The 27465-nt window shown below is 43.3% G+C and overlaps 1 protein-coding gene across 1 annotated transcript in view; it reads left to right on the top strand.

Moving 5' to 3' along the window:
- Positions 1–5942: 5942 nt before the first annotated feature.
- The window catches only part of kcnb2b (potassium voltage-gated channel subfamily B member 2b), a 58001-nt gene continuing 36478 nt past the window's right edge, over positions 5943–27465 (top strand). Inside the window, exons 1-2 of the mRNA XM_061666317.1 lie at positions 5943–6258; positions 7813–8500. Coding sequence (XP_061522301.1) covers positions 7916–8500 — 585 coding nt within the window. The 5' untranslated portion in view covers positions 5943–6258; positions 7813–7915. The remainder of the gene's footprint in view (positions 6259–7812; positions 8501–27465) is intronic.

Below are 27465 nucleotides of genomic sequence, written 5' to 3'. Positions count from 1 at the left end.
CCAAAGCCAGTCGTCGCCCGCTTGTCTTCGATCACAACAGCCAACGTGACGTCGTGCACAGAAACGCAAACACGGTGATTGAGCAGGTCGGCGAGCTTCTGTACATCAATCCCTTCTTTTCCGTCAGTTGGTTCGTTCCATCTCAAGGACAGACGTCAGAAGGAGCGGCGACTTAATTGACACCCGGGAAGCTAGCTTGGCGTTTAAAGAGCGATACGTCCTATATAACCTTGAAGGAACACCCAGCAAAGTGATATGACATCACCGCCCGGACACTGATCACGATTGAACTCATCGGTACATTATTATTAGATGACTTGATGAAGTGGCCGGCTAGCCAAGGCTAGCGCCAGCGCGTACTTACGGCCCATAAATGTCTGGCCGTTTCCCAATTTCGTGAAAAAATATGACCGAGTCCAATAACACCTCGCGACTCTTGACCGTTGCAAAGTATGCCTGTAAATGCTACCGGGTGAAAAATTCAATATCGGCACATTTCACTAATGTTATCAATTGTAATAAGATTAAGTGATTGTGCGACAATTGCTCCTTACCATATATATATATATATATATATATATATATATATATATATATATATATATACGTCGATATTTGGCTTGTAGTTCCGTGATTTAAATAAAATTTTAATCAAGAATATGTGAAAATATGGTCAAAAAGTTCATCCAACACATATGTTGAAGGTAAGCTTTTATGTTTAGCAACAATGAAAATGTTATTTGTTAGAAAACACATAATACACTCTGTACATAGGCTTATAAAATATATATCTTACGTTGGATATTGGCTGATTGTTGCCATGGTATTATATTAAGCCTGATTTCACATACTTTTTTTTTAGTTTTCATTCAGGTTTTCCCTGCTTGTTATTTTATTATGTGCTCAAAATGAAAATGTAGTTGATAAAGTGACCGCATTCAGAAAAATGGATGAATGCATTTGAAATCTTTTGACTCTATTGTTCAAACACGCAAGAAGCAATCCGCAGTGAATTTAAACGGTTTCAAACCCCTTTTTAAATTCCAGGTTTGAAAAAAAATGAAACCAAGATCACTTCTAATCTTTTTCCACCATGCTACGTACAACTTCTGTAACGCAATTGGGGAGAAAACAAGATATCTTTGAGAAGCAAAAATAAATAACTGAGACAATGTGGTAGTGCAAGTATGCACACCCTCTGATAACTGATTTTGATAATTGTTGCTTCTGAAACCAAATTATCTTTCTTTATTGTTATGAAGCAAAATGGTTATGGGTATGGCAAATAGTTTCTTTGCATATCTAGAAAAGCTCTTTTTTTAATAGTGTTGCGGGCCGTGTCAAATGTTACTTTTAGTGGAAAAAAATGGAAGCCGTGACGCAAATGGTCCCTGGGCAGTAGTTTGAATACCCGTGGCTAAAACATAGAAGAGTTTCGGTCGGGCAGATAAATGGACAACCTGTGATGGGGTCCTATTTGCTAAGAAGATGTAGCTAACAGGTAAGACCAGAAAATAATAAGAAAATAGAACCCTGTAAATGTCTCCAAAAATGTAACGAGCTCAAATAACCACCACCAAAATATTGTCAAGAATATCTAACGATATAGTCAAAAAGATGGCCTAGGAAATTTTATCAGCACATAAATGGACAACCTGTGCTATTAGGGTTCTGTTTGCTAGTAAGAGCAAAAAATAACAAGAAAAGCATTTTCTGTTTTCAGTTTTTAATGATACATAATGACTAGGTGTGGAAGCACTTTTATTCTACACATTTACCCCAAAGTTTATCAAGCTTTTTTACAGTGTTTAGTACCATTAGTGTTGTGTTGTGTTGTGTTCTTTTATGCTTCTGTTTTGCCATTCTGAGCTGTATTACACAGCAGGCAGTCGCAATGGGAATCCAAATAAATACCACCTTTTTTTTTTTTTTTTTTTTTTTTTTTTTTTCTTTCTTTCTCCCAATTAGGACTCACAGTCCTGGATGTATTATGCAAACACAAGCGGCAGCACTGAGCTATGATCAATTGCGTGTGTGTGTGTGTGTGTGTGTGTGTCACCCGAGCCGCCAACACAACACTACAGCCTGTGCGATGAGGACATGGCTACCTTGCTTTGATTGATGGCGGTGGACAGTGATTAACGTAGATGACATAAAAAAAAAATAAAAAAAAAGTCCTTGGTGGGATTTCAAGTGGGATTTTGTGGTAGCATGATTAGAGACATAGCCCGTGTGTGTGTTGTGTTGTTGTGTGTATTTTTGACTCGTAGCGGTGCTACTGGCAGTGTCAGAGGTGAACAGGTGTTTGTTGCTGGATGAATGAAGAAGTGACACGGATTTATGACTTTGGGCTATGGCGGGCCATTAAACCGAAGGCCTCTGCTGCCCACTGTGGGCGGGTGGGTGCTTTGTATGGACCTTGACATGGCCGGCGTCTATAAATAGCCACAAGAGAAAGAAAGAAAGAAAGAAAGAAAGAAAGAGAGAAAAAGAAATAGGCTGGTGCAATTTGTGTATTTCCGGCCTTGAACACACACTAGTGTACACTCAGGCACTGGCGTACACTCGTTATGCTCTCAGTTGGTGGTCTCGCTGTGAGGGAGTACTGGACCTTCCCCAAAACTGAATATCACAAATGGCACTTTTTTTTTTTTTTTTTTTAATTATTAAAGTGCATGATTCTCATAACAATGATGCACTGGGAAGCAGGCGGGAGAGTGGGAGACAAAAGAATGTTTGCAGTTTATTAGTTTCTTTTTTTTTTTTTGCTTGTGTGTTGCATTTTTCTATTTATAAGGATGCAGCCCACATTTTGTTTTTACTGAAACAAAATGGCTGACTTATTTCAGACATGAGTTCTTGAGACATTTTCGTGCATCCTGTTATGATGGACACGTCCACCCAACTTCGTGCCGTTTGGTGAAAGTGGTTTCCAAGGGTTAACCCCTTTTCATGTTGAATCCTCAAAATGATAATTTGACGCCACGCTCAGTCCACATTAGATGCGTAGGCAAAATAAATTTGGTGTAGTGTAATTTAGTGTCTCCCATCTGTCTGCGATACCTGCTTACCATTGGGGCTCATTCGGGTGAAATCCCTACTTGGAGGTCGCCAAAGTACGAGCTCTGGAATTGGCCCGAAATTGCTGCCTCAAACCCAAATGGTGGGTCAGTATATTTCAATTGTAAGATTTTCAATTCTCATTTTGAAATTGTATTATTTGTTTATAATCTGTGCGGCAATGACAAAAAAATGGCAACTTGTATGATAGGAGTGTTGAAAATCACCCGTGGAGTAAATATAAGTTTTGATAGCGATGGCGTCATTTAATAACGGGCAGAGGTGCATTTATTTATTAACCTCGACATCCCCCTGACATGTTGTTAATGTGTCGAGTGCGGGTACCGAACAGTAGCGTAGCGGCGCGGCTTTGTCACAAGTCTCTAACTGTAGCGAGCTGCTACAGTCGAGCAGCTGCCTCATCCTTGAGCTGTCAGTGCACTGGCGTATTTTCCCTTTCCAATTTGTCACAAAACGCGTCCGCTCAATCATGCCGACAACAACCACGGACTGACTCACGCTCCACCCCATCCCCCCTCCCCCTCCTTAACCTCTTTCCGCTTCCGACGCTGTCAGCACTTCGCAAAAACTCATCATTATCACATCATAACACTTTTGCGGGAGTGCGCAACCGAGGCTAGCTCGTGAGGACAGTTGTTGCATGTACTTTAAATTATCAACATACCCACCAGGCGATGAGATCACAGCGGAATTGCGAATTCTATTAGTTAAAATTAGTCAAATTAATGTGAGCACAGCATGGCATCAACATTTGATGATCATTTGGAGGATTAGGTATAAAAATGAAGGCCCCTAGAACGGAAAAAAAAAAGGCCGCCGTGATACCGGTTTTGACAAACGGCGCGAAAATTGGTTGATCGCTTTAGATGCTTGAGGCATTCGACTTGGATTTGTTGCACTGTGTACCAATTCATAGAAAGTGTTGTACATTTGACCCACCAAAGAGAAGTGTTGGTAACAAACCTGCAAAATTGGAATGACTAAAGAAACCGACAAGTATAATGAGGGTTCCAAATGTAGAAAAATCGAGACGTTTTCTCAGCTCTCAAATGCTGTTGATGAAATATCTCTTGCGCTTCACCAAAATTCTGAATGATTCCCCTTTTCGCTACAGAAAACTGACGGCTTTTGAAATCCTTGTGAAGATGTATGTATTTATCTGTTTTACTCATAAACACACACTTCGGTGGCCATGCCTATCATAAAGGGATCCAGGGAAAAAGCTCCGGCCCAAAACTGATGCTGCCAGTCCAACGACAACCCGATGCAACGTGCCCGACCCAAATCGCTTCCTTGTACCGTAAGTTAGCAACTGAACTCAGAAACCTTCTGGAAGCGCGTGGCACATTCAAATCACATGTGACTGGCCGAGCGACAGAGGCAAAGCCCCCGTACAGTACAAATACTTCATCGGGTCCATATGTGATTTGCCATAAAAGGCGGTGTGGAGGCGCGTGGGCCACGCGTGACACCCGCAGTGCGCCTTTAACCTTCGAGCACGCACACGCAGTTAAGGCCCAGTACTCGTGCGGCAAAGCTCTCCTTTAATCAATGTTGCGCTATTGATCACTCGTCCCTGGGAGGAAGGAAATGGCAGGGAAATCAATGACACATATGCAGTGCATAATCAAATTTCAGAAAAGCGCTTGGCTAAGGGGAAATGTTCAACTCACCCCCTACACACACACGGGAGCTCTACGGGGAAATATCATTGCTCTATCGAACAATATTCGCATGAGTGAGAGTGAGCGAGTTGCCGATATGTCAGTGTAGCTTATCATCCTGGAGATAATAAGGGATGCATAATTTAATATTTCTATTTATTCATTGAAGAGCTGGGAGTGGGGGCAGATCATTACGCTTTCATAAGTGGAGGCTAAGGCGGGTTTTGATTACGTGGCGGAGGCGTGCAGGTGTGTCTGGTTTGGTCGACTGTTCTCTTGTTCAAGAATAACGGTCAGACCGTCGTCTTGGTTTCTGCTCGGGATCAGTTTCCGTGTCTCAAGTGCTTGACCGGTTGTCGCGTGTTGTTTTTTTGCACACAGAGAGATTGATTGATATCAATGGGAACATTTTCTTCAAGACTTCCAGTAGGCCAAGAGGAAGAGGCTCTGTTATGTTCTGGGATTGCTTTGCTGCAATCTGGGCTGAGTGCAAGGAAATTATGGCACTCTGGAGCGCAATATGCTGCTCGGTGTCAGAAAGCTTGGTCTCTGGGGGCCCTGTAACTGGATAAAGACCCAAGAAAGAAACCTTTTACCTACTGTGAAACATGGAAGAGGCTCAGTTATGTTTCTGGGGCTGCTTTGCTCCATCTGGCATAAGGTGTTCAGGAAAATCTGAAGACTATCAAGGGCATTCTGGAGCTAATAGTGATGCCATATATGCTATATTTAAAAAATTGATTTAAAAGTGTGAGGACGTTGGCGTGTAAGTTGTAACTTAGCAACACATAAACAAACTAATTACTACATTCTTATTAGCCGTTTTATTACGTTTTTGACTCAGTGATACATACGCACACTCGCTTTATAAATACATATACAGTATATTGGAAAAGCAAAGGGATGCACTGGAGTTATATGCACAAATGTCCTTTTTCAAGTCATAAAAGTTGCTGAATCATCAAGTTTCTCCATGTCAGAAGTCTATCAACAGCACGGGGCTCGCACGGGGCTCGCACGGGGCTCACTTCCCACACAAATCAGCGTTTACGCAACCGTGTGCATCCCCCCCCGGCCCGCCTGGAAGCTGCGCGATCCGCCTGCTTGTGGCCAGTTAGTTAGTTCACCTCTCGCCGGGGAGGTGCTGCAGCCTCACTCCTCTGCACCCTGGTGTGTGCGCACACTACAGCTGGACTCTTCGCTCCGCGCACTCTCCTCCCCTGCACTCCCCTCCCTTTTTACGCAAGTGATCGCAACAATCGAGGGCTCGCGAATGGAGGCGGGACTCTGTTTATTTTTTTCTCTTTGGGCAATGATGGAGCGTTAAGAGGAAGCCGTTTTTAACAGCGCACACACTGGGCAGCGCTCGACAACATGCGGGGCGCGCGGTCTTTACGCCGTGCCTGTGGATCGCTCTCGGCCGTGGATGCTTGACTGTACACAGTGGAGCAGGAGGGGGATCCCGCCTAGATGGAAGGACTTCGTATGGACAAATGTGAATTAACTTGGCAAGGTGAGACCCCTGTTCACTTTATTGGAAAGCAACTATAATGTTTGGGATGCAGGTGGTGGAATTTGGTGTTAAAAAACAAGAACAACAACAACAAAACTCATGTCTCTTGCGTTTTGGAGGGGAAATATCACTTTCATGAGACACGAATATTAGTGCAACTGTTGCATTATTAGACACTAATACTGCAAGGGCATTTGTTCTGAAGTCAACCAGAAGTAATATGTCATTTAATTCTCTGTCCGCATCAGTTGTCTCGCATTGGCTTTAAACAATGGTTGGTGGAATGGTTGAAGAAAACCTTTAAGGTGGGTGCAGGTTCTCACCCATGGCTGAGGTGCCCTTGAGCAAGGCACCGGAAAACCTAAAAACTGCTTTAATGGAGCTAAAAGTCACCAGAGGGTTAAATGCTGAATGCTTCGATCCAGCACCTTCGTTATTGTGCTAGCTTTACCCTTATGTTATGTTAAAGGGTCAGATTCACCCATTTTAAATAACAAAAAGGTAGTTTTGAGAGGTTATGCACTAAAATTTAAGTGGTTGGTAATTAAATGAATCGTGCTATAATATGAAGATTTTTTTTTTTTTTTTTCTGTAATTTCTGAAACCTTGGATAATTCAGCTTAAAGTGTCCCGGAACCAGCAAATGTAAAGTACAAATTTGTGTAACTAAGTGTAAAATTCACTTCTAGTAAATGCACCGGTCCAGTAGCTTCACTACAGTGTTGTGTTATTCCTCCTGTTATGTTACGGGTGCAATTGACCCATTTTAACCCCCCCCCTGTTACTTTCACACACAAAAAAGTATTTTTTAGGTAGTAGAGTTCTGGCCTAATTGAGTGTAATTAACTATAAATGTTGATTGAAAGGGTAAGTAATGGAGTTAATGATGTTTTATAAATGTATAAAACAATGTTTAACTGGCATTCCTGAAACCTTTGAATGATTAAATGTGACGCGGGTCAAATTGATGCCAGGAACATTATTGCTATTCCTGATGAATGAACGTAAACAGGAGGGTTCCAACTTTGCAAATATGTACAAAGTGTAAAATTCATGACAACAAAAATAACGATTCTTCTGGAATGAATACTCTGGTCCAGTAGCTTCACTACTGTGATGGAGTAAACCACTTACGTTATGGATCAAGCTGACACATTTTTGACCAAAACATTTTCTCAAGAATATTTTACATATTTGTACATGTAAAACAGCTTACATATTAAACACATTCAATTTAAATTGTCAAATTGACCCGCGAACAGTATTGCTGTTCTTGAGAAACAAATGTAAAATGAGGTTTCAATGCAGAGGACACATTTTCTCGACTATGTACAAAGTGGAAAATTACCAACAACAAAGATGACGATTCTTATTCACGTACATAGCTTTCATCTTGCTCTCCAAAAGAAATATTGACTTTTAAAGCAAAATGATTGATTCCGGCCACCACCTTCCCGGAGACTTGATGAAGCAGGGTCATTACCAGTGCTGTCGTGTGAATTTGTAATACCACTGGGTGTTTCATCATTCAAACTCTTTGCTCTGTTTCCTCAGCCATGGAGAGACTTGCCTTAAAAGGACCCAGCGCCCATCTTTAGGCTCTTTTTGGTGGACTTTTTTTAAACCGTCACAAGGCTTTTGGGTCTTCTCCATCGCCATGGCCGAGAAACTGGGACCCGCCGGGCTCAAGCCCGCCAACGTCCTACCCCTTCCCTCCGTGCCGCCGGAACCCATCGACATCATCCGCACTAAAGCCCGCTCGCGCCGGGTCCGCCTGAATGTCGGGGGCCTAAACCACGAGGTCCTGTGGCGGACTCTGGACAGGCTGCCGAGGACCCGCCTCGGCAAGCTGCGGGACTGCAACACGCATGAGTCCCTGATGGAGGTGTGCGATGACTACAGCCTAAACGAGAACGAGTACTTCTTTGACCGCCACCCAGGGGCTTTCACATCTATCCTGAATTTTTACCGCACGGGCAAGCTGCACATGATGGAGGAAATGTGCGCCCTTTCCTTCGGGCAGGAGTTGGACTTCTGGGGGATTGATGAGATCTATCTGGAGTCCTGCTGCCAGGCTCGCTACCACCAGAAAAAGGAGCAGATGAACGAGGAGCTGCGAAGGGAGGCGGAGACCATGAGGGAACGTGAGGGAGACAGCGAGTTCGACAACACTTGCTGCCCAGAGAAGAGGAAGAAGCTGTGGGATCTCCTGGAGAAGCCTGGCTCCTCTGTGGCTGCCAAGGTAGGGGATCGAAAGGGGAAGTGAAATCATACCACAATAACAGCCCGTATAACGTTTCCTGTTCATGTGGAACAGTAAGACCGTTAATGTGAAAGCTTCAGCGTGTGGGAATGAAATTTTACACCACCTGTTAAAGCTGTTTTTTTTCCTTGGGTCCCTGTCGTGTGTGAAAGTTACCAACACAGAAAGCGTCTTGAGTCAAAGTCTGAGGTAGTATCGGAAGCTTGGGAAAAGCGTGTGAAAGGTACTAGTAGAAAGCCGGGACCAGGTTCTGAAGTGTAACACCAGAGACTCCAATAAATGGCGCTTAAACTAAACCAGGTTCTCTGTCCAGTGTCATTGGTACGGACACAGGAATGGGTCTCAAAGTCCAAGGTAGCATCATGAGCATAACCCCTTATGGGGGTGTGAAGTGTAACCCCAGTGACTGGAATAAATGCTGGTTTTACTGGTATGGTAATTTGGAAGAAACTCTGTGAAAGGAGCTGTTGAATGTACTCTTTAGCAGGGCATACACCGTCCAAATTGAGCTCGTATTGAGCCCGATTCCAAGTTGGCCAACATTTACATCAGGCCCAATTTCAAACCTCATCGCGAAGCAGGGCATGCACTCGAGGAATTGAGTTCATTTTGAGCTCGATTCTGAGTCAACCAGTTTTTGCATCAGGCCGACCTTAACTAGTTAATTACCGAACCCATTTGATTCTCGTTTGCTAACAAAAACAGCAACACATAAGCCTGACATCAATTGTGCTGTCTACTGCTTGTTTTAATGTTCCATTCTGTGGAGAGTCTTTAACGGTGTTTGGGGTTCCCAGAGACTACTGACATCTGGTGGCTCCTCAATGTTGTAATCCTCCATTAATATAAAATAATTTAGGTGAGGATGAAGTTGGTAGACTATGTTTCTCATTGGTTTGTTATCATTGTTTTTAGTGTTTCGCAGTTCGCAGACGGCGGGAATGTCTTCTTGATTTGTTTGACAGTCGACAACCATTTGAAAGGAGCTGTCCCGACGCAATAACGCAAACATAAAATAGGAGTTACTCAGTCATTTTGTGGTTTGAGAAATGTATAATTTGTTGTGCTCGCGCGGGATCAGTGTGTAATGTTGCATCCTGACTCACTATGATTTAGCATTTAATGTACATAGATATTCATTCTTTTAATCAGTACCCCCAATCTTACGAGGATCAAACGGGTGCGCCGCGATGTCAAGGCCACCCCTCCGATAAAAAAAGGCTGACATCTCCTTCAACTCCTCCTCATTCCATCCCTGTTCAGACTCCTCACGTCTCAATTAGGTCAGTCAGCCTTGATGAAATCCAATCACTGGTCGTTTACGTCAGGTCTCAAGTGTCCCGATCTCATCAGGGCGGGTCAGTGGCGGCCCGGGATTATATTCCATGTCAAGCGGATCATAAAGTAAGAAGGTGGAGTTTGTGGTTTTATGGAACTTTAGTGACTTCCTGTGTGAGTGACACAGCTCCATTTTTGGTTTGAATGATCAGGTTTTTTTTTTTTAACGGAACTGCAGTCAGTGTTGAAGTCCTTGTTTTCATCTAGTACAGCGGTACCTCAAACCTCATTCGGGACTGTGACATCATCTGTTTTCTATACTGCTTTTCTTCACTAGAGTTGTGGGTGAGCTGGAGCCTATCCGAGCTGACTTTGGCACGAGTGGCTGGTACACCCTGTACTGGTTGCCAGCCAATCGCAGGGCACATATAGACCAGCATCCATTCACACTCACATTAACACCTACGGACAATTTAGAGTCGTCAGTTTATCTAACATGCCTCATTTTGAACATGAGATTTGGTCACAGTACTTGCAAATGTGAGGCAGACATGCTAACCACTACTTCTCTGTGCTGCCACTTGGGTTTAGTTTCAAAATCAGATCAATTATATTTGTGAAAATCCGTCCCTCGCTCATCGCATAATTTTTTGTGTGTGTGTCTACCACAAGAAGCTAATATAGCAATCTCCATCTTTAGTCAAGCGCTTTTTGTGAAACATCAAAAACAGAGGAAACAAGCCACTCGATAACAGGCGGAGTCCTATCAAGCTGACAGGAATGCAACAGGAACAATGTTGCAAAAAGGCAATAGAAAATGACATCATTTGATGCTGTCTGAAATGAAGTACAGTCAGGTGTGCTGAGGGCTCCCATGATGTGCTTTGGGTGGTTCGGACTTCATGGTACCACCAGGTCAGGTATCAGTTCTGTCTGTTAACTGTATTCCTTTTCTGTACACTCATTGTTCATGTTTTGTTCCTACACAAAGCTGTCAGTGATTTGTGATTGCCAAAGATGCTGTCTGAGGTTATTATTTACATCGAGACACACAGTACTCAAACGCTGGGATGGATGCCGATAACTAATATAAAGCCAACTCCCTTCGGATGCCGATAACTAATATAAAGCAAACTCCCTTCGATTCAGTATGGCAGGTGATATTTATATAGTGCGGTCTGTCTTTCTCCAGATATGGATGTGGGTGGTGTGGGGGAAGCCTTTTAAAGGGAAATCCCTCCCTTACTCCTGATTGCATTGACATTTCTCTGAGTGCTTTGGGTGGAGATGGAGCACGTGACTTAAATGGCTCGGTCATGTGATCACGTTGTGGAGAGTTCATTTGAAAATAGACTTTGGATGGCTGTGCCGTGAAGTCAGGGAAGCCTTTTAGAGGCCAAGGACTGAACCTTTGAAAGCCGTCCATGAAAATATGCCAGTGCTAAGGTTACATATTAAGAGCCACTTGAGCAATGTTTGTGATGTAAGCGCAATCATCGCTGGTGCACACTTATTACACTCTGTACAAGGTCAGTCATGTGACTTCAGAGCTTTTTCAGCTGGGTCACTCGAGCTACGGTTACGTTCATAAGCAATGGTCAAATTAATAAGACAATCCCTTCCCGTCCCACTGTGGGAAAATGTAATGTCAACAAGGAAGTGATGTGGGGCAACAGTACTGTGTCTTCCTCAAGGATGCAGCAACATGTTGGAGGAGGAACCTGGAGTTGAACCGGAGGTGCTCTGGTTGTCCACTCAAGCCGTTGAGATGGGAAGAAAGCATCACAAGAATATAATAGTTGCGGGAAAATAATACGCAGAGAGAGATGTCAAAAATGCCTTCGTGGAAGTTGTGCCCCAGGATGCTTAGTTGGATCATTGCAAATCATTTTGCATGAATAATGAATGAAATGGTCACAGAATGAGAAATGGTCTAATGCAGTCGCTTTTGTGTTCACAACTGTGTGACTTTGGCTGTGAGCGACCGATCAGGATAAAGATGCAGATCCAGAGGTTAGGTTTGGGTTGTAGGATTTTGGGATAAGGGAAAAGGTGTAAGGACCAAGGGGTTTGGGTTAGAGATCAGGGATTAAGGTTTCAGGGTCAAGTAAAGGAGTTGAGGTCAAGACGTATAATAAGGTACGAGGATAACGATACGGGTCCGGGTGTTAGTGTTGCGATGTCTGGTTGGCCTAAAGGGGTTTTGGTTAGGATGTTGAGTTAAAGATCAGATAAGGATGTGCCCTAAAGATCAGGATGAAGATGTGGCCACAGGATTCAGGCTTCATTTTAGTATAAGGGATCAGGATAAAATGCAGGTCCAGGGGTTAGAGATCGGTTATAAATCAGGTTATTCTGTGCCCTAAAGGGGTTAGGGTTTGGGATCGGATGTCGGGTTAGAGATCAGGTTATTCTGTGCCCTAAGGGGTTAAAGGTTAGGCTGTATGTTTAGGGATCAGGATGGAAATTCTGCTTGAGGGGTTGGGGTTCTGAAATAGGGTTAAGGGATCAGAAGAAAAGATAGGGATTAAGATTTTGATGCCATTGAGGGAGTAATTTGGTGCTCATACAAGTGAGGATGATTTGTCCTTTGTGGAGGTCTGTGCTTTTTGTATTCTAATTCTATTTCCAAAAAGATACTTCACCCTTGAAGCCATAGGTTCATATGCTTGGTAACATTAGTGATTAGTGATTGTAAATCTATACATTGAAATTTGCATGTTTTTATGTTAATGTGTAGTACCTCAAAGATGATTCTCATCATGCAATCAAGGATGTAATAATAAGTGTTTTAGATTCCATTTACCAGCCAGGAACTGCTTTTCCAATCAATATCCAGGAGCATTTTAGAGAAATGATTGATTATTCTTGACATTTCTGCATGTTTTTACTCATTTGTTCATGTGATTCATATAAATGCAGGCAGAAATTTTATTTAGAGGCTCTCGGAACTGCTTGTTAGCTCTCACCCGTTCCCCACAGGCTTTTTACTCCACCGAACGGAGTATCTGGCCTCATGCGAGGTCGTTTTCTGATACAAATATGAAAGACGGATATGAAAGTGGGGTCACTGATGCTGTAGTCGTACACTCGCCTGACTTTGGTGCGGGCATCGTGGGTTCAGTTCCCACTCAGTGACAGTGTGAATGTGAGTGCGAATGGTTGTCCGCGTCTATATGTGCTCTGCGACTGACTGGCGACCAGTTCGGGGTGTAGTCCGCCTTTCGCCCGAAGTCAACTGGGCTAGGCTCCATGCCCCGCAACCCTAACCAGGATAAGCGGTGTTGAAAATGGATGGATATGAAAGTGGAGGAAATGCCGTTATTCAGCAGCTCTGCCTGCCATGTTCTCAACGTTTTCCACTCTTGCTGAAATTGTGGTCGGTATACGGAAGGTTAAAACAACAGGTGCTGACAATTTAGGGTAGGAAATTCTGGATTGTTTGTTAGCCAGGTGCTATATACTTTGTTGTGTTTAGCCTGGGCATAGGTTGCTGAAACCCGATTTATCACTTCATTTATTCGTCTCAGCCTTGCAGCTACACTACCTTGTAAGATAAGTTGCACTCACCTTGTAAGGGTTATTGTTGTATCCCACATCTCTGATTGGCCTTAAGCAGACCATCAGGATGCATGGTTAGGTAGAGGTACATCTTACCCTCCGCTTGCAGCCTCCCCGCTGTTGCATGAGCCCACCAGGAGGCCTCTCTAATCAGCGGAGACTTGCATTTAGGCACCGGCAGCTAAATCCTCTTATCCCGCAATCATAATCAGATCAGAGAGAACCTCCTAGATTGTAGACAGTGTGAGTTTTCGCGGTGGCTTCATAAGCAGAGGCAGCAACATTTATCATCCACATGACCAACGTTCCAACCATCTGTATGTGAGGTGGACGCTAGAGATACGCATCGATGCGTCATTATAGTTTGCGATGCAATGGCCTGATTTGAAAAACTGAGGCACAAATATGATTTCAGATAGGACTGCGACGCATAGCCTCAATCGTCATTCCTTCCAGCCCTTCCATCCCAAGATAGGCGGCGTACACCCTGGATTGGTCGACGGCTAACATTGACATTTCCCATTCACATTCACACCTACGGTCAACTTAAATGACCCTGCGTGTTTTGGACATGTGAAAGAACCTTGAACACCTGGAGTGAACCCAAGCAACACTCATCACATGACTGTGAAGTAGACATGGTAACCACTACTCCACTGTGCTACCTCAAATGTCATTACAGTTTTACTTTACTTATAACTGTAACAAATCTAATGGTAGTATATTGTAAAGCGTATCATGGAGGAAGTAGTGCTATAGTTTTGCTACGTCTTGGCTTTATCAAGAAAGGGAAAAAAAACACAACATGGAGTCATACGAATATGGTGTGTTGCTGTGATGTACCCCAGCAGCGCATCTAACGTAAAGGAAAAATAGTATTTATTGTTGTACACAATTTAAAACAGTTGGTGTCTTAACATGCTTTAGTCAAAATAGCCCATGGATCATGCCTGGCTGAAATTAACCTGTTCTGAGGGGAAGTGAGCTTTTCTAATGCAAATACTGCTACTTGTCAAGTCCTGAATCTGAGAAGTGCACTTGAGCCCCCGTAAAGACAGTAAAAGCGTAGATTATATTTTCACTTGTGGATGTACCACTTCATTATCGAGCCGGCCAATTACACCAGTCAATTAGTGTTGTGGATCATGTGGCACATGCAGCGGACACATTGCTGATGATATTGTTTCCTTGTCGTCTGGCCATCACTTGAAAACGGCAAATTTTCAAGCTGCCAAGTTGCAGAGTGATGGGCGGAGAAACTCGGTGTGAAGTCGGTTACGTAAATTAGTTGCTCTATTACGTCAGAATTTGGCATAATTCAGAAAGACTCACTCACAGACACATTTTTGGAACTAAGCAGCTAACAAAAGATTTACTCACTTGTGGAATTTTACACTTAAGGAGTGGGCAGGCACTCCAGAGACCCAACTATTTGTATACAAGCCATCCACCCATTTTCTATAACGCTTATTGTCATTAGGGGGCGGCTGACTTTGGGCAAGACTGGGGTATACAAGCCATTAAAAGTACATTTGCCATGATATGTGCCTTTTGTGTATGGGGAGTAGTTTTGAACTTATCCTCTCCGTATCATAAGCCATAGTATGGAGATGCGTTTCGGACTCAGGGATGGAAATCGACTTCTGCTCTATGCGGAACTTTTCCAAAATGCAAAGAAACAAAAAACGGCTACTTAAAATGCCTGTCACTTGAAATAGTTTTTGCTGATAATGTTACACTAGTGTGCATCCCAAAAGACGCATCCCAAGGTTGTATTCAAAGCAAAGAGGCTGATATTGATTGCGCTAAAGCTGCGTTTCTAGTAAATAAAGGACCGTCTTCCTGGGCTGTAGTTGAAAGGGAAAGAAAGTGCACTGGTGGTTATTTCGAGACCCGCTAATGCAGCGAGCGCCGTTTGTCGATGTCAATTAGCCAGCTGCAATGAAAACACAATCGCCCACTCTTTCAGAATGATATCAAATCAGATATATGGTTGGACTTGAGATTGAAAAGAATGATAGCTGTCTCGACTTGATTTATTCGGATGACGTTACGGCCGTAAAACCCGTGTGTGTTTTATTTTTATTTTTTGCTTTGCCTTGCTAAAACGACCATCCACCTCACTAGCTTTCATTTGCTTGATTACCAAAGAGGTCTCGCACGTGGAAGAATTACAGTTAGAGCCCCTGCCGGTCGCGTTGCCTCGCCCGTGCTCTGTGATTGATCAATTAGGAGGAATGGTAAATGGCGAGGAGTAAATGGCCGCTCGCAGCGTTTGAGGAAAAGACATAGCAGAGTTAGCGTCGGTAAAACATTTTCATTTAAATATCACACAAATATGCATTAAAAAAGAGGAGCCTATCGACGAGACTAGACAATACTAATTAGGATCAGAAACAAATTGTACTGCGTTTACCTCAGTTTAGTAATCAAGCTTCACTCTATCCTCCGGGATAGAGCTCTAGCTTATTTAGAAATGTTTTTTTAAACAGAGGAAAAGGCTTGCGTCCAATTGCCTGGATTCAACCTCTGCGGGCAAATGACTTAGCTGATGTTATTATTAACCTTTTTTTTCTGCTGGTTGCCGCCAAGCAGTGCTCTCCATTTTGCCTCCATTGGGTCAAGACAACGGTGATCAACAGTTGGCAAAAATGTGCTAAAGTGGAAAAAAGGAAAGACTTTGGCGTAGCAATGAGCGGCGGTGGTTGCACCGCCCCGCCTGAGCGGCAATCGTGGTAAGAGGCTAATGTGTTGGCTCTTCGTTCTGCCTTCTTCATTTCCTCGTCGTCCTCCCGTTCCTCGTTTGCTGTCGCCCTCGTCCCCGGGAGGGGTCGCAAATTGCGGGGAAGAAAAGCCGGAAGTAGTGATCATTCCCGTGAACGCAAGGTGTCCATTACATGCGCCACCGATCTCACACACACAAGCGTGTGGACTTTAGTAACACACAGTGTAGACGAGCACACCTTTTTATTTGAAAATAAAAGGCTGAGCTCAGCTTTTTTTTCCTGCCCAGTGTAGGAAGTTATTGCCACCCTGACATCTCTCTCGCTCGCTTGCTCGCCACCACTTTGAGAAGCTTTCACCTTCCCTTCCGCTTTCTCTCTCGCACTGTACGCCAGGGCAGCTGCTCTCACGGCCTCGACTTGAAATGCTTTTCAGCAACATTGTCAGCAAGCCTTCACTTCCCCTTAAAGCTCTTTGGCTTCCCAGTGCTTCCTCTCGTCACCTCTTGCCTCTCCAGGGGAGGACGCTGGATTTCCTGCCTCAGAGTGCAGCTGATTGGAATTCAAAGCGGTGTTGTTACATTTGGCGCACTATCGATCACCTTTAGTATTCATCAAGTACATCCTCAGGTGGCTGCGCTTCCTGTGCTTATCAGTGAAATGTACAAACCGTTGGTCCAAAGCAAAGCCTTCTAGCTCTGGATTTCCACTGCAGGTTCCAATTGAGTGCCCCTATCCAATTTGTTTCAAGTGACTCCCTTCTGATAATACTGGTTTAACAGTTACTGAACACCTGAGACAATGCCCTAACCCTGAGCCCTAGCTTAACCCTAAACCATAATATTGTGTTTAGACCTGAAGCAAAACCTAATCCAACCCTAACCCCCAAACATTGCTTTAACCTGACCATAATTCGACGCTCAGCCCCAAACATTTACATTACTAATGTGACTAACCCTAATACAACCCTAACCCTATTTTCCATGATGATTTCAAATTCTATCTGGTGTGTGTGTGTATGTATGTATGTATGTATAAATGTATATTTAAAAAAACTACCTAAACCTCGGTTTACAGTTACTGAACAACTGAAAATGGACATGAAATACTCAAAATGCCGTACCCTTAATCCAACCATGAACTAAACCTAATCCTCAACTACCCTAACCCTGCGTTTACATTAATCCACTAACCCCGCCCTAATGCTGTAGATTTACTGTGAATGTTGTTTTTAGTGGGCTACAGTATTTTTGTTCCAGTTGACAGAGTACTATAGATTGTACAAGTCTGTTATGCTGCAGTCACATTGGCAAACATCCTATTCTTTTTAGGGCTTTTGTCCACTTTCTGAAGTGACCCGAGGAGATCTGATTTCATGCTTTCTCCCTCCTCTTGATGCAAAAAAATTGTAATTGTCACTTGACGCGACGCAGCTTAAATGCAGCCAAAAAGCACTTGGCGGCGCATTCGCGTCCCGTCTTTTGCCTTCGTTTGTGTTTCTGTGGTTGCCACGGTGACCGCCGCCCGCACCGCGATGACTTATCGACACCGAAGGGAGCGCTTGATCAATGCCCAGGCTACGTGAGAAGGCAGAGCAGCTGGTACGTCGCCACCCCGCCACACCACCGACCTCGCATGCAAATCCAGCGGAAGTATTTTTGCCTGGCTTCTGTACCTCCCTTTGATTTCCCTACATTCAATACTTTTTTTAAAGCCTTCCTAGTGAGGTCAGGATGAAGTTGAACCTATTCGGTCTTATTCACTGCACCTACGCGATATCCCATTTAAAGATTTAATAATCTTGCCTCCCTCCTCTGTTGAGGAGAAGCAGACAGGCCGGCTTTTGTGTTTATGTGCAAGAAGGAAAAAGAATGTCTCGTCCAGGCCTATCAGACGTTTTTACGGCACTTCAGCAGCCAAAGGATGACTTGCATGAAAGCCATTATTTAAAAATAAAACCTCAAGGGGAACAGAATTAGTGAGGGTTAAAGGGCTTGCAGCTACTTGTTAGCCATTTGTTTGATTCTGTTACTTATCAAGCAGAAACCTCCAAAATCAGTACATTCTTGGTTTAAAACATATGGATTTAGCTCACCTCAAGATACTTTAAAATGTTTTATTTTTATATATTTCAAAATTATTATTGTATAAGGTGTTTTTAAATTTGTATTTTATTTTGTTATAAAATATTAATTTGAATTCATTTCAGTAATAATAATTATGTACACAGTATCTACAAAAATAGAGCTTTTATATTTTATTTTATAATTTTTAAATAATGTCAAACAATGTTCAACTCAGAATTACTGGATATAAATGTTTACAAATGTTACTGATCTTGTAGTTATTTTATCATTTATTTTCTAAATATTTTAAATATGTATTCTTTATGAGTGTTATTTTATTTATTTAAATTATTCCAAACAAAGATTAGTTTTATTCTCTTGTGGGCATGCAACCAAATATGCTTATGTAGATTTGGTTACTATATATATATATATATATATAAAAAAAAGATGAATAAATACATATGTGCCTAGAAATCAGTGTATAATATTGATATTATATTGGTACAGTTTATCGTCGTTAAAACAAATTCACAGTTGAAATGCAATTAACTTGTATTTAAATGCCAAAAGAATTTCAGTGAGTTTCCTGGAAAGGAGAAAACGTGGAAAATACACATTTAGCAGTATCCACACACCACACTGTATTTCACTGAGATAGCCAAGCAGAGGCTTGGATTCAGTGGTTTAGCGGTATAGTTAATTATAATCGGCTGCAATGAACTGGTTGGCCTGAAGGCGTACGGTACGCACACATGCGTGAACAAAAGGGGATCAACACGTCTACTCAGTCCAGTTTTGGTGTATGGAGGTATCAGTTTTAGTACGGAAGAGCTTTAAAGGTGGAACATTTGGGTGTCATTTGATTAAGGATTCACCGATTGCTCGCGTATTGATCCGTGTCCCATTTGTCTTGTTCTATGGATCCGTGGACAGAAGTCTATGCAGTGCAACCGGGCTGCGACGCTCTCAGCCCTGCAGTAACAAATCCCTGTGCGACATCCGTGATGATCACAATGCGTATTGTATCTATCCATCCATCTATGTGGAATGTGAACACACCCCTGTTAAAATCAATATCCATTCATAAATAAATACTTAACAAAACTTTGTCAATCGTTACAATTATGGTTACCTGCTTCCTATTTTTATATGTATACTGTTCATGACAGATGTTTGACTTTTAACTGTATAGAACAGCTGCGATTGGCTGGCAACCAGTTCAGGGTGTACCTCGCCTCCTGCCCGATGACAGCTGGCATAGGCTCCAGCACGCCCGCGACCCTAGTGAGGAGAAGCGGCTCAGAAAATGGATGGACGGATGGATGTATAGAACAGTTGAGCCGCAAACAAGGCGCTCTTGACTCGTACCGCCCTTCAAGCTTCCTCTTGTATGAAATCCGCTGGTCTCACTTGGCCCGCCGCTTAAGTGTCTTTCAGCTCGTTCACCTTTGCTCCCAAATCACTAGTTGCCTCGACTGTTTCTCGCAGCGGGTCGCCCCCGACGGGCTTGGACTTAACGGCGCTTGGCCGCCACTACTGGCAACGCCCCAGCAACAATTCCCCCCCCCCAAGTGTTCTCGTTTTGCAATAAATTCGCCTTAAAGGAATGTGACGGTATCTAAAAGCCACACTGTAGTCTTAGATATGCGCCGTTCTTCTTTTCCAAAGTAATGAACAAGTTGTCGGCGAGCAAACAACAACGCTAATGCCGATCGATGACTGTTGTTGCCAAGTAAAGTAGCGGCCACGTTCTCCCCTTTCCAGCGTTGTTGTCTGCTTTTTATGAGGGATGGCAAACCCTTAGGAAACACTCGCGCAGCGGTGAGCAGTACAGCCCAGAATGGCTGTGTTCAGACCCCGACATTTCTTCAGAGCACCACCGAGTTTGTAAGTTGAAACCGTAGTTTATCAGTAACACAGTTGTAAAGTCATAATTAAAATATTTGTGTAAAAAGGTGAAACCGGCGTCGGGAGCTGAATTTATTTATTTTTTTTAAATCCCAATCATGGCATCGTAAGGAGGATTTTATGAAGACTAAAATGGCGCAAAAAGCCTCCGTATTGCTACACCAGATAGTCCGCTTTACAACTCCGTTTATGTTGCGATGAAACTCACAGATAGACACCATAAAGCTGGATTTAGCGGCAGATATAAAGTGCGACTCCTAACAACACACTGGCACATTAACAACACCAAGCAACTATGCAGAATTATCCAGACTATAAAACCCAGGCAATATTGATTCTCTCCCCCTCTCTTTCTGGGAATACCGACAAGAGATTAGGATGTTTTATTTAAATGTGCCACCGCATTGTGAATGGCCAAAGGCTAATGCGGATTAGCATGTCAAGTATTAAATCAGTCGTTGAGGCAGTAATTCATCCACCCTTGGATGCACGATTCATCCTGTCTGTTAGGGCTCCAATTTTTTCAGCTTTATTCACATTTATTCAGAAATCTTCGTGCTTGACAAAAAAAAATGCAGGATTCTGTGATGCAGAAACATCTTTGATAAGCGGTAATTCTGTCAAGACCTTATAAGACAGATAGCACAAAGAAGAAAATGTTTATTAATTCTACTTTTATTTCAATCTGAGCATTTGGAATGTGTGTTGAGACTGAGAGCTCACTGTTCGGCAGGGGAACATCATCCCGGTGGAATGTTGTTTATGTTCAATAGTTTAAAGCTAATCTTCCCAAACTGGTGGTGCGTCTGATTAAAAGTGGAACGGCGGGTCTGGGTCATGGGACTTTTTGTTTTTGAGGAGGTACGCCATATCTGGTTCTTCTACGTCATGAAATCAGTGGTCAACATAGTTGGCGTACCTATCTTGTGGTAAGCAATTTTTGTCTCCATTATTTCTGTGATCTGATTTTCACAATTAAACAAGATGCTTTTAAATGGGTTTTGTTTTAACTTTCTTTTAAGGGGTGTGCCATCTCTGTCGGGATGTTGAGACGGGTGCATGGCTTCAAAGGTTTAGGAAAGGTCAGTTTAATGATGTAATAAATATTCATTTCAAAGTGTTTACCAACTAGATTTGTGTCAGATTTCAGATTCTACTTGCCGTTGATTGAAATGTGACAGTGTAAATCCCTGCCAGCCTGTCAGTCTGACTCGCTGATGCGCACCCCAAAACTGCTTCCGCCAGCCATAATCCACCCCCCTCCCCCGCCCTCCACCCCCCATCTGCGACAACACCAGCACTCTCAGGACAGAAATTGTCTTGTTCCACTCTTGCCGAATCAATTAGTGGTGTCGGATGCTAAACTGGGCCAAAGGCGTTAAAACTATTGTCGGGAATTGAAGGCTTGTTGAAGTGGTGGTAGTGGGGGTAGGGTAAAGGCTGAGAGGGGGCTCTGATTTGCGGGGGTTCACCACCTCACCCTAATCTGGGATGCGCAGAGGAATTATGGACAACATGGAATGCAACATTAAAGTGTCTCCAAACCTGTTCAGAAGACAAAAAAAAAAAAACAATCGATAAACGCAGTTTTGTTTAACATAAGAGCTAGGCCAATAGTTGACAACACACAAGGATTTCCAATTTTAACTGATAATTATCAGGTCGAGGAAGAAAAATCACTCTTAACACACCCCACATCACGGGATAATCGCTGGAGGGAAATTTGGCTAGATTGTCGGTACGCGTGTACCCCAGTAATGCTGCCTTTAACCTGGTCAGGTCACCAAGGTCCACACCTCCCGGGACGTGGCGCTAATGCGACAACACACTCGTTGACATTCACTCCGGCGGCCGTCTCGCGACGCACACACCAGCCTGCTGCACATGATATTAGCGCATGTGAGCATGAGCGTGTAGGAGTGCCGATGCGGCACACTGCGGCCAGCCATGTAGAACTCTGCAGCCAGCATGAAAAACATGCTCGGAAAATGCTCTAAAGCTCGATGCTGTTTCCTGGTAGTGTTATTCCAAAGGGGAATTTGCTATAATGCAGTGGGACCTTGATTTGCAAGTGACGCAACTTCCAAGTTTTTAGATATGACAGCTAGATGGTGGCGGCGAACTCGACTCAAATGCCTGCAAAGCAAGCAGCGGTTTGTCAAATAGTGAACAATTCTTCAACAAAGAGGCTTCCAGATGTTTATTGCAGCTCCCAGTTGAAGGTTACTGTCAAACTAAACAAAGAAACTTACTGTACTGTTTAAAACTACCACATAACTTTGACCTTGGAAAGTCTGCTAGCTTAATGGTAACAAACAATTTTTAAAAAATGCGAACGAATAGCATTGATTTTTGCTGTGTAATTACCCTTTAAGCAATGGATATTTGAACAAAAACTGTACAGCAGCACGTGTAGATTGACAATATACCAATACTCACAGGCTTATTTTCTTTAACCTCTGCGAAAAAACACGTACTGTATATTACTGCAGCTTACTGAGTCAGTGAGGAAAATTATACTGCCCCCAGGTGTCCACACCAGAATGAGCACAATGTGGAATTAAATCGTATGTCAAGGTACCGGTCTAGTTGTAAATTAAATATTGATGACTTGAAACAAGGAGCTGTCAGAGAGACACATGTTGTTTGGGGCGTAAAGACACAAAGTAAAGCAAGAAGTAGAAATAACCAAACATGGTTGCAATCAATACTTCCTTCAAATGTGACAACTGTTGCCTGCATCCATCAGTTTTGCTTTGTGCAGTGTAACGTCAGGTTGCATTTGGCTCCTGTATGGCAGTGTGCACCGCACACACACGCACACACACACCGTCCCTTCTGTCAGATGGCGCTAAAACTTTAATGAGCATGTTTGTTCAGCCCTGCTCCAGTTTTAAAGTGAAGCACAACAAAAGCCCACCTTAAAACATGGCATGTACTGTATATACTCATCTGGCTTCTGTTTTTTTTTTTTTTAATTAAATTTTATTTGTTTTTATTAAAGGAAACTTCCTATTAGTTTATATGGGTTTTACAGTCTGCTTTTATGGACAATAAATAAGAATTTAGGGAAATATATATATATATATATATATATATATATATATAGTGTTTTGCTTGTGTAAAAGCAATAAAAAAGTCTGTCTGCTTATGGTTACTACTGGAAAAATAATTAGATGCATAAGTTTATTTCATTTGATTGGATTCAGTTATTTTATTATCGCCCAGTAGCAAACCTGAAGAGATGCGGTTAAGTTGAGGTGTCATGTTCAGTTCTGGTGTTACACAGTTGCAGTGTCTACTACGGCAACACATCCCAAAGTCAGTGTTCTACCCGTTTTGCTTACGTAACGCTTCATTTAGCAGCGCAAATTAGCCTGAAAGATAAGCGGCCGCTATGAAGGACACTGAATCATCATACTTTGCCGGAGTTAGCTTTTGACCTCAATCCGACCCCTTGCGTGTATATGTGTGTGTGCCTCCTCTATCCCCTGCTTGAAACTCCTTGAGACGCCATCTTACTACCTGACACTAAGATAATTTTGGGCGCTGCAAATCCGGCATGCGGCGCGGTGGCTATTTAAAGTCCCGTGTCAAATTTAGCGGCTGCAGAGGTGCGCGGGATGTCACTTTATCATCCTGATGGCTTCATCTTCGTCTCTGCTACATATAGAAAGCGATGAATTCGGAGCTTGTGTTAATCAGCTCATCAAAAAAAAAAAAAAAAGAAAAGAAGATACTGTGAAGCCAGGATTCGTCGCCAGTCAGAAATGGGTCCTTGTCAGGACCGTTGTAAACCGAGGACCCCCTGTACAAAGCATTGTCAGACAGGTTATAATTTTAAAATGTTTATTATTGTGGCGGTGTTCATTAGGCTTGGTATACAACTTTGAGCACCGGTTGCTACCTTGTCTACTGACCTACCTCATCCATCTACCTACCTACATAATATACATAACACCTAATATATATACTTAACCACCTACCAAATCTACCTACCCAACCATCCACCTTATTTACCTACCTGTCTACCTACCTTGTCTATCTACGTACCCTATCGACTGACGTACCTACCTACCTACTGCAAATAAATCTCTCTTTTTTTACAATGTGGTCATGTGACCCTTGTCTAAAATAGCTCCTCCAATCCCACAGAACAGGTGGGAACATGTGGGTTTATTGCACAAGCACTGAAATGGTGTATACATTTCCTCACCAAATCCTACCTGCCATGCACACAATGCAGTCCATACCCGTGTGGCATTGCTTTGGAGAGGGTCAGGGAATTACACACGCCATCATGTCACGTGGCGCTCCATTGTAAACATCAGCAATGCTCATAAACTGAACCTCATTACGGTACAATCTCAAGTACCCCCAGTTTTGAATTCTCCACGCCAGCGCGAGTTCTAACTGTTGACTCATACCGTCGGGGGGCTCCCTTCGAAGTTCAGCTCCTCTCCCGCGTTATTTATAGCGGCCAAGAAAAAGGCAAGATGTAACCAAGACAACAAGCGGGGGGATGCTTTCACACTCGGAGAAAGCATGTAATTACGTCTCTTCCTATCAGTGTATGACACAGCTGCCTGATTATAGAGAGCAGCGATTACATTCAGACGGTGACGTTGGAACAGATTGCTCAGATAATAACATTGTTGTTTTTTTTCCCAAAACGACATCATCAGGCTAATCTGCGCTCCAGAAAAAAGTCTTATCCTCCTCTAGGATGGGACTGCGGTGTTCATGTGATGATGAAGGGCATAACAATACGGCACGCACCGGCTAGCGACTGATTAGGGAGGTTAGAGTAGTAATTATGCAGTTGCGTGGATGAGTTAATTAAAAGGAAGTGAGCGCAAAGATCGAGGGGGTGACCGTCAAGTTATTTAAGAGATTTGCCTCAGTCTTTGCCTTAACTGGAAAAAGGCCATCAACAGCAGGGAACGTTGATGATAAACTGGCACCCGCTCTTATTATTTATTAGTTTGTTGTTTGTCAAGTGTTTAAGTCAGGTTTAATAACACATTAATATACACACCTATTGACAATTCAGAGCAGTGGTTCTCCACTGTTGTCACCCTGGGACCCACATTTTCCTATTGTTACAAAGTCACGACCCGCTTTTATACAAGTTAAGAACAACAATTTTCTGATTGAAAATAGGCTCTGAAAACAATTATACATCCATCCATCCTTCCATTTTCTGTACCGCTTATCCTCACTTGGTTTCGCGTGGGAACTCGGTACGCCTCTGTACCGCACCCCAAAACAATCTCAATCCCAATACGGGTAATTTTTTTACTAGCTGTCCGCGACCCACCCAAAACGGGTTGACTTACGGGTCCGGCCCCACCAGTTGAGAATCACTGATGTCGAGTCTACAATGAGGCTAACGTGCACATTTTTAGAATGTAGGAGCAAATCGGACTACCTGGAGAAAATCTTGAATTTGAATTGAAATTTGAATTTAGAACCTCTTGACTGTGAGGCAAACATGCTAACGCCTACCTTACTATGCAGCCCGATTTTGACTCATGATTTTTTATTTACATTTTTATAATTGTGACTATACTACACGTCCTGTACCTGTTGAGCAGGTTGGCGCTACCATGATCTGATGGCACAGTGACCACGGGTCAACTTGGTGTGAACAGTGAGAGAGCAGCTGCCTCGTGTCTGGATGCCGGCCCGGTCCTCCCTTTTAGTGCGTTCATTTCCAGGAAGCCCGAGCACCTGCTGTCTGTTCACGCTGGGGTTTGATTTCCATGTGGCGAAGAAAAAGACAGGACATCCTCTCATTGTTAAAGTCTCAACTCTAACAGTACTTTTTTAAAATTTTGATGGGTACTTGTTCATGCTCATTGAGAGGCGGCCTTGCATTTTAAACAGCTTTACATTAAGAGTGCCTGGTCATTGTATTCTCCTTTAGGGACCTTTCTGTAGGTCTGTGTGGCTTTTCTCCCAGAAGTTGGGTTTCCCTCTCACACAAAATCATGTCCGTCCATCCATCCATTTTTTGCCGCCGTGTATGCAGGTCTGGGTCACGTATGTCCAGACTTTACGAGCTGCTTTCACACCGCTCGTCTCTTTTCACAGCTTTCCCCCATGTCGTTGTCCTGTGTGGATGGTACATTACTACGAACGGGGATTTGAAGTCCATCCGCAATTTGCCGGCAGAGGCAGGTCGGCGGCTGTTTGAAAAGTAATAGAGGAAAGCTGCAACAATGGTGTGAAATTGAACACCCCCTCCACTAGACTTTCTTCTCCAACCCCAGAAACTCTTTGTGGAATGGATTAGCGTAAAGCCGGGACCAGGGTTAAAGGGGTTAGAATCGAGCCACAGTACAGCATTTATTTACATATGCCTTTCACAAGGAACATTACTGCATCAAACTGGAGGTGTCAACCCCTGGTTTCTGCTGTTCCTTTTCACACAGCCACCGTCCCGTTTCTTTCACCACTCTGATTCTACCACCAAATTGTGATATTGATACTTGCCGAAAAGATTTCACCTGGGATATGTCTGGGAGGCTTCCTCGAAAGACGCCCTAGATCTAGGGCCGGATCTGGTCTCCAGCAAGTCCTAGGTCTGCCCAGAGTTCTCGGCACCTCCTGAAACACCTCACCAGAGGACATCTTTAATTGGACCATCCCTTGGTAGGTTACTTACTTAAGATTATGAATTCTTGAGGGAAAACTTTGCACAGACTACTTCACATTAGAAGGATAATTATTAATCAGAGCCATAAAGCTTCAACAGTGTTCTTTTGGGCTGGTTATCAAAATTCTATTGGCGTTTAACCGCACCTGCATTGTCATGGCCGCTGCCCCATACCTCCTCATTCGCTAATATACCACTGTGACCCTGCCACAAGAGCGATTGCCGCCCCCCCACGTCTCTCTCATGCTGTCATCGCAGGGCAATGCTCCATCGCCACAATTAAGGCTTTTATGACTTGGGTCGCAAGGTCCTCCCTGCGCCGGAGGAGGTGAAATGAAAGACGGATGCTCGCAGTGGGTGGGAGGAAGGGACATCAAAAGAGTTGTGGGACTGTCCGTCCTTGCACTTATGCAAGCGGAGACATTTCCCGCATTACAGTGAAGAATGACGAGTGAAAGACTGCTTTCAAAATTGGCTGTGTCAGGTGGATTCTTGGTTATCCCCTTCTGGTGGATGGTACCCCATGATTCCTTGACCGCACATCTGACCTCCTCCCAGTTATTTTCCCTAAGCAAATTTGTCATTCGTCAGGGGTCTTTTTTTTTATGCAGTATATAGGACTGCCTTGTAGGACTCATTTGGCTTGAGGGGGAAAAATAATGATGTGCATTGAAGCTTCGTGATAACTGTCTACTATTGGAAATACTGGTATAATTTGATGCATTGCATCAAACGTCATTGGTA

This window comes from Phycodurus eques, chromosome 21 (assembly GCF_024500275.1).
Source record: "Phycodurus eques isolate BA_2022a chromosome 21, UOR_Pequ_1.1, whole genome shotgun sequence".
NCBI lineage: Eukaryota > Metazoa > Chordata > Actinopteri > Syngnathiformes > Syngnathidae > Phycodurus > Phycodurus eques.
This window is presented reverse-complemented; position numbering and strand designations above follow the sequence as displayed.